General features: G+C 33.1%; 1 protein-coding gene across 1 annotated transcript in view; it reads right to left on the reverse strand.

The window, feature by feature from the left end:
• FBXL13 (F-box and leucine rich repeat protein 13) overlaps window positions 1-8,502 on the reverse strand; it is a 76,522-nt gene that overhangs the window by 59,923 nt on the left and 8,097 nt on the right. The window contains 4 exon segments of the mRNA XM_035341867.1: window positions 5,650-5,744; window positions 5,747-5,785; window positions 5,788-5,822; window positions 7,160-7,227. Coding sequence (XP_035197758.1) covers window positions 5,650-5,744; window positions 5,747-5,785; window positions 5,788-5,822; window positions 7,160-7,227 — 237 coding nt within the window.

Consider the following 8,502-nt stretch of genomic DNA (forward strand, 5'->3'; position numbering starts at 1 on the left):
AAAAAAAAAAAAAAAAAAAAAAAAAAAAAAAAAAAAAGCTATTGTAAATTTAAATACTTCATAATATTCTTCTTAACTTCTCTGAATAATAAAAATGTGTTGTACTATGGTAGGAACACTTAAATGTTCTAAAATACACTGTTATCACTTAGCCTCATTCTGAAACATTAAATAATTCTGGCAGCATATCATTCCAAAAAGATCTTGTCCTGATAAGTAAACATAGATACAACATCTCAGGCCAAAAGTAAATGACATTTGGTGAGCTTCTTCCATAGGTCATCACCTGACATTTCTATGGCCAAGTGCCAAACATTATTTCTGTCAATAGAGTACTCATATTTCAGCTTAGAAGAGACTCAATAACCAAAATGAGGGAAAATTTGGCAAAATTTAATACCTTGGCTATAGAAGGCTATACTTTCTTTAGTTAGGAAAGGAAAAAACAGCTAGTAATATCACTGACAATGCATCTTTTACTTACTACTAGCATTTAACTGGGTAGACAATGCATTCAAACAGTTGGCCTAATCCTAACCCTCAAAATACGTTGTGTCTCACAAGCAGTCCATGCTCACTACATATCAACTCCTTAAAATTATTTTTAAAAATGTTACTTCTAGTTTTATGTTTTTATTCTAGAATCCTGTGAGTTTGCTACAGCCATACTAATTTTAAAGACATTTATGTGGTTCAGAGTGCATTAGGCACTTACAAAGTTTTTTTTTTAACTAAAGAAATATGTAGCCCCTTTTTAGCATATTCCTTCCATACGCCCCATGCCTTTGAAAACTTGCATCCCACGATAATTACAGCTGGAACCATCACAGGCTTATCTAACCAAAAATCTGTTTAATTTGGAACTATGGATTATTTCCTTAACCTCAAAACTCAATCTAATTTAAAGCACACAAGAATTTTGACACAGCTCCCCCCCAAAAAAGTATTTGAAGAAATTGAACTGTATGACTTCTATTGACTGTATTATTATTCATCTGTTGGGCCTAGTTTCACAGTAGAACAAAAGTGAAGCTTTTGATTTGACACACTAGGTAGTTGCCTTTTGAATTTTCAGCTCTGAAATGGCCAGCTGAACCATTAATTTCATGCAAAGTCAAGACCACAGTAACCAACTTTAAAGCAGAGCAATCATTTTCTGTCTGTAATTCAACAGAGTACTGTCGTACCAGTGACGTTCTTAGGAAACTTTATCATTAAAAATGACATTTACAAAGCAAATGATTTCCAGATGACTTTGAAGATAGATTTTATCCCAGTAGCAAATAGAAATTGACAGACGTTTTTTTGCATGGGTGCAGTAGAGAAAGTTGCAATAAATGATAGTATACTGATGAAGATGTGTACCAAAACAACCTGTGATTTTGAAACAAGCCACTGCCAAATACATCTGCAGTGCTAGAGATAATAATAAAATCTCCTTACAAGTTCCAAAACTTTTAAATGTCTGGGTATGCTCTACTTGCCACAGTCCGTGAATGCTCAGAGTAAACACAGGTTCTGTAGAAGATACCAAAAAGAAACAAACATTTAAAATAGTCTTGAAAACAGAAGGATCTGAAAATCTTAATATGAATTAAAATTGCTGAGATCTAATATCAAAATTCACCAGCTATGGCTCACCTTGGCTCAGTTTCCTCCTCTGCTGGAGCTTTACTGCTTTTTAGGATGACATCCTAACCAATGACCAGAGGCTGGGGGAGACAGCACCCAGAAACAATCTCCTGTTGAAGGAGATTCTGTTTAGACAATGCATCTACCAAAGCATGAGGGCTGATGAAGGCCAGAAATTTTAAAAAAGAAAAGGTCTCCCTTTCTATAGCAAATGGTTATAAACACTTAGCTAGTGGAAACTGATGCCAGTAAACAGAAGAGCTGTTTCTGTACTTATTGTACTGAATAAAAAGCGACAGCTCAAGAAAGGGTAACTAGGTGACAGACACACAGATTTGAACTTCTCTGGATTAACAGAGCTGTATTTTTTAAATACAAATTGGAAGCATTTAAATTAGAAGGATTTGGTGTTCTTTCTCTATAGCAGCAACAGTTCCCAGCTCCCTTCTTTGCTTTTCTAAATTTTGTTTCCCTTGCACTTTACATATAAATAAAGCCATTATTTTTTGGCTTAACCCCAAAGATCCACACTTCTCACTTCCTGTTCTCCTTTGTGTGCCCTAAAAAGCACAACCTCACACTTCCAAACCAGTTCCATGCATACCTTTCTGGAACATCCCCAAATCCCTGCATTAGTAGAGTCTTCTTTTTGTTAATGCCAGTCCTAAACCAAAACAACCCAAGAGAATCATCTCCCATCCCCTGTGGCCCAACTTTGTTTGGGATAGCTCTGTCGTAAAAATATATCACAGCTGTGCCCCCATGCATCACAGCACACCCCACTACAGCCCAGTTTGCCTCCCCACTGAGAACTGTTTTGTCAGTGGATCTCAATAAGCTTAGGTTTGATACATCAGAGTTCAATAAACACTTTACACCAGCAAATTGTGCAGTTTTGGGATTTTAGATATGCAAACGCTATTTAAACAATTACAAAAATTCTTCCTACAATGACACTATATATATGGATCACAGATACAGGACTTAAAACTTGTGTGGATTATGCAATTTTCTTTTTTTTTTTTTTCTTATTCTTTATTATTTCCTATTCAAAACCAGTATAATTCTCACCTTCTACTTGATTCTCCTCATAAATGCACATAAAATTATACACTATGCTGAGACCAATGTCTAGGCTGGCAACTACCTTGCTTTTCAGATACAAACCTCAGAGTTGGAATTGCACTGGAAATGGAAAACATCAATGTTTTCTGCTAAGCCACTGAGGTAACACTTGACATTATAGTTGATTTATACAGGCTATAAAAATAATTTTATACATAAACAGAAAGGAAAGTTAGTGTTGTTTTGTTTTGTTTTGTTGGTGTTTTTTTTTTAGCTGCTTTGTAGCCTTTTTCAAAAGGTATGGCTACATACCCCACAACAGCTGTCACTGATACATTACATATGGATTCTAGCTTGTGTCTATACATTTTATGTATGTATGATCGGATTCCTTGCTGCAGCAGCACCCACAAATAACCAAATGACCTCCACCACTCCTTTATTCCCTTCTCAAATACTGAGAATCCCAGAAAATTAAGTAAATAAAAAGAACAGATCGCAAACTTATCCTCTCAAAAGAACTGAAGACATTGTAAGTCAATTCTTTCTTATTTGAGTTATTGATGACATTGACTTTATTTCTCAGGTGAGGTGTAGTTCATAGACCAAAAACACTGAATCATAGAATCATAGAATGTCTTGGGTTCGAAGGGACCTTAAAGATCATCTAATTCCAACCCCTGCCAGGGGCAGGGACACCTCCCACTAGACCAGCATGGGTCCAAAGCCCCATCCAGCCTAGCCTTGAATACTCCCAGGGATGGGGCATCCACAGCTTCACTATATTTTGAGTCCATGATTTGGATGTCAAAACAGATTAAGAAAAAAGAAACAGTGAAATTGATCAGTGAAATCAAATACTACATATTAAAAAAAAAAAAAAAAGTGAAGAGACCATAGGGGATATCAAGCAGAAGTAAAACATTTTATAAAAGACTACAAGTTAATTATGAAATCATGCAAACTTAAAAACAAAAACAAAACTTTTAAGAAAATTTTGAAAGACATTGAGTTTCTGTTAGTCTAGGAGAAAAAAAAATGCAATACTACAGTTGTCCCTCTATATCTAAAAGGTGTTGCAAGTGTAATGGGGAAAAAAAAAATAAAAAAATAAAAAAGTTCTTCATGGACACTGAAAGAAAGACAAGAAAAGATAAATGCAATTTTCTAAAAAAAAAAATAGTCATCATTCAGGATTGCTTTTTGTCAGTTAACCTTATAAAATCTGCGATAATCTGCAAAGTGTGCTCAGAGACTCTTCTTGCTAGAGACTTTTAAGAACACATACCTGTTTAAGTAGCTTAATTAAAAAAGTAGCTTATATTATCCTATATCATGGTCAGGGGCTAAGCTTGATTAGCATGGCATGTAGTCTATCAAAAGAAGGATTAAAATGTAAATTTTGAAATGTTAAATACCCATTATAGAATCGCTTATCTACTACTTTTAATGAAAAGTTATCTTGAAGTTCTACTGGAATAAACCAAATGATTATAAAGGTACATTTAAGACCCCTTTTTTTGTGTGTGAAAAATACCAGTGTGACTCAAAGCCAGTAAGAGATGCAATGTAGACAATTTGTTTTCTGTTACGTGAGTCATGCTCGAATATTGTGTTTTAGGGAATCTAAAGTACAATATTATTTAATTATGCACTTTAATAAGCTTATACTTTAATTATAAACTTTAATAACTTTTTATGCTATATCATTAGTAAGATACAGAAACTGGAAAGATTTGCAAGGCAAATGCCTGGAAAATAGTATCAATTCTTCATTAAATAAAGGACTCCAGGAGGAAGACAAAAACTCTCAAGATTGCAAGGGAAGTAAAAACTAACATCTACATTAACATGCTCTAATGTGAGTCAGTCAGGATGTAATAGCACATTGGCATGCCCCTATAACTGTTTCTCACAACACACTGCTCACTCTTGAACTTTTTCCATTGATTACTACTTCTTTAGTTGTGGTTGTAATGTAATAGAGTTCTACCATAAGCAGACCCCCAAAGTCATTAAATTTTATTTAAGAAAAAAAGACCATTTTTTTTCAGTTGTTCCAGCAAACTTGTTTACAGTGCAACCTACAAACAGGTATATTGGTACTGGTATGTTGAATTGAGTTTATCCATATGCCAGCTTTGTCATGGAAAGAAACATATTGTGTAATTATGCCATCTAGATGCTACTCTGCTTCTGTGAATTTAGGATTAACAAAAGCTGCCCTGCCTGAAAGCAGTATTTAGAAGAGAATAAAGATGTTAGTAATAAAAAAAAACTACAGGAAAGCTCTGAAAACTCCAGCTCTATAAAAGCAACATTTGCGCCATACATGGTTATCTGAGCTGTGGTTATAAGCTGTGGCCTGTTCTTTCCTTTTACCTTACTTCCATCTGAGTGGACTCATATTAATAGGGCCTATGTTCACAGTTGCTGCTGTGTGGAGACTTGAAAAAAAAAATCATACCTGCAGGATCTGTGGAACACAAAGTCTCAGGCAGAGTGAACAAAGCATTTATTTCTTCTGTCTTCTGACATTTTTTTTTTATTTTGATCTTCACTCCTTCTCAACCTGCCATGAAGAATTCCCTTTAATTGAAGCCAAGACTGTGACTCTGATCCCTCCTGTTTTATCCCTATCACTGTACACTTCACTTCCCAGAAAACCGTACTGACCCACTCTACACTGTACTTCTGACACTTTCCTAACACCTCTCAAGTCTATTTTGTATCAGCATCACTGATCTTTAGAGAAGAGTACCAGCACCATCTGTCCTAGCAAAGCAATGCAGGGAACCACTGCCTCTCACAGCATTCATGGCACCAAGTTGCCCCAGGTCAACCAATGAATGGCAACCCACAATACACCCCAGCAAAGGATAAAGTGCTGGAGCAAGTGTGTTTAATTTATACACCATATTTTTCTTTTACATAACATGTATTTTTGTCTTATGCAGAACAGATATATAGACTTAATGTCATTTTTTCCTTGTGAATCTGAACCGACATGCTCCACTTCTGTACAATTATTAAGATTTGGACGTTAAATGAACTATTGCTAGAACCATCTTCTGCTCTGCCTTTTTCTTTTGTTCTTTCTCAGCAGATTGCATTTTATCCATCCTCTGAGTTTTAAAACAGAATCAATAATCTAATACGGCTCCCAACCTGAATGAAGTAAAATCTGCAAAACTACAATTTGCTTTGAAACACAAAGCAGTCAAGCTCATCAGTATAGATTTCTGAATAGAAATGCTATTTGTTATTTCATTGCAATAAAATATGCATTGGCAGTTACTGATTTTAAATAAAATTTCTACTTTTCGTAATGTTCTACATTATCAAACAATAAAAATCTGTTTGCTTTCACCTTAATATATTCCTTCTGCTGTCAGTTACACTTTAATGTAGGGATCCATATTTATGGAAGGACTTTTGAATATTTACACAAAAATAAAAATAAAAATGCTAGATGTGTGCATTTGCTTAACTGGTCCCCTGAACTGGGACCATGTAAATGTTATTTACATCTTCTTTCCAATCCAATTAAACTTAATAGAATAGTATAAAAACTCAATTTATATCTTAACAATTTTAAGCTTTGGTTAAAATCCCATTTCTCTTCTATGTGAAGCAATAAGATGTAATTTGATTTAAAATAAAAATATGCATTTCATATGACTCATAGGTCACTGACACATTAAAACATAGTAACTCTCCTTATCTGATTTGCTGAAAAGACTATTGAATAAATCAGACCTTAGAAGACTACTTGCATTTGCCAACATCTCCCTTATGTTGTATTTTTTAAATATATCATTTCATTTAAAAATATATTATTTCATTTAATATAGTTGGAGCAATAATTAATGGAACATTCTATTGTTCCAGGCCAACTTCTATGATAATTAAACAATACTGTTCGTTCAGACAATCTTCAAAATGTTGATGAAAAGCAAAAAAGGAAATAATTCTCCATGTCCTTGGCATATACTGGAAAATATTTCCAGTAGAAAATATTATGAAGTAAGTCTGAATTACTTATTCCCAGGAATAACAGAAACTGAAGAAAGCTGAAGAGAACCCGGATCTGTTAGTTAGAGTCCTATTTATTAAATACGACTTTAAATAATTTAAATTTAAATAATATTTAAATAATAAAAATTATACTTTTATTCCTGGGTATATTACCATGTCCCTGGAAAATACAGCTGATCAAAGCACAAAAATGTCAATAGATTTTCCAGGTCTGAAATAGGCAGAAATTCAGAATTTACTAGCTTTAACATAAAATAACATTGCCAAAGAAAAATAAAACTCTATCTGAGTTTCTGGTTTCTCTTCATGTTGTTTTATTAAAATGAAAACCTTTTCCTTCCCCAGAGGAGCTACACAAATATTCCTTTGATAAAAGATTTTTCCAAAGATGTTCCTGAGAGATCCATAAAAAGTATATACTTACCCAAAATACTGCTTCATTAAGTTTCTGCTGTAAAAGTTCAATGCTTTGGCACATAACTCTTCCATCCTCTAAACAATTTATTAGTACACAAAAAGTGCTAAATTGTGAATATTTAAACATTAGAGAAAAATATGAATTTTTGTATTATTATTGTCAAGGTGTACAGCATGTTTGTTGTCCAAAGTATCTATTTAAAAGAGATGAATGTTCAAGTATAATTTTCTGTTTATAGTTAGAATTACTTCTGCTACTAAATTACACCTCTGTTTTTATACATACAATTAGAGGAAGAGCTAAATTAGCATATGAAACAGAAATAATGCGTGTGCTTGTGGGAAGGCTTGATCTAACTGAAACTGTCTTTTATCCCTCAGAACCACTGTTTAATTGATCAACTTTATCCAGCAATTAAGCATATTAAAGAACCACTTCACTCTCTGCATAAATCTTTCTATGATCTATTAGTATGTAAGCCATTTGTCAGAAGAGTCTAACCCATATTTATTTTAATAATCCTGTTTGAACTTCTTAAAAATCAAAACCGTACAAGACTGTGGGCTATGGTCACATATTTTAAGAATATGCATGTAAAATAAAAGAAAACCAAACATTTGAATATATAATGAGAAAAGAGCAACTGGACCTTAGAAAATATTAGTTCTTCTCTCTTTTGTTGTTCTTGTTCCCTAGAAAATCTACAAGAGGATTTTACTGTGACATGTATGTTTATTTATATGTATACTGTATGAATCAATCATTATACTTTTACACTGATTAATATAATATACGAATGCTTGGCAAAAGGAAGCAGCTGAAATGAAAATGCAGCAAAGTCATAGTATAGACATACTGAAAATACAAGATTGAGTAGAGTTATACAGTGATAACTAAGAAAAAACTGGTTACAATGCGTGTCAACATATTGACTAAAGTGGTTAGACTGCTTTGTTACATGGTCGTACAGCAGCTTTCTTCTCTGGATGTTTTAAAATAACAGTGCTGAAATTTTTTGGATCAGTAAAACCAAAATGTTTACCTCCTTATTGCTTTATGTACAATAATACTATGTTTTAACTGTAACTATTCATTATTAGTGTTGATAGCACTTTAAAAGACTTTTCAGTTTAAGTGTAATTTTTGGTTCATACACATAATCCTGCAGAGTATTAAATAATGCAGCATTTCTAAGGGAAAACAGAAAAAAAGGTACACAGGTCCAAAATAAATAAATAAATAGATAGATAGATAAATAAATAAAGTAAAAGTAAAGTAAAAGTAAAGTAAAATAAAATAAAATAAAATAAAATAAAATAAAATAAAATAAAATAAAATAAAATAAAATA

The sequence above is a fragment of the Oxyura jamaicensis genome, chromosome 1 (assembly GCF_011077185.1).
Source record: "Oxyura jamaicensis isolate SHBP4307 breed ruddy duck chromosome 1, BPBGC_Ojam_1.0, whole genome shotgun sequence".
Classification (NCBI taxonomy): Eukaryota; Metazoa; Chordata; class Aves; order Anseriformes; family Anatidae; genus Oxyura; species Oxyura jamaicensis.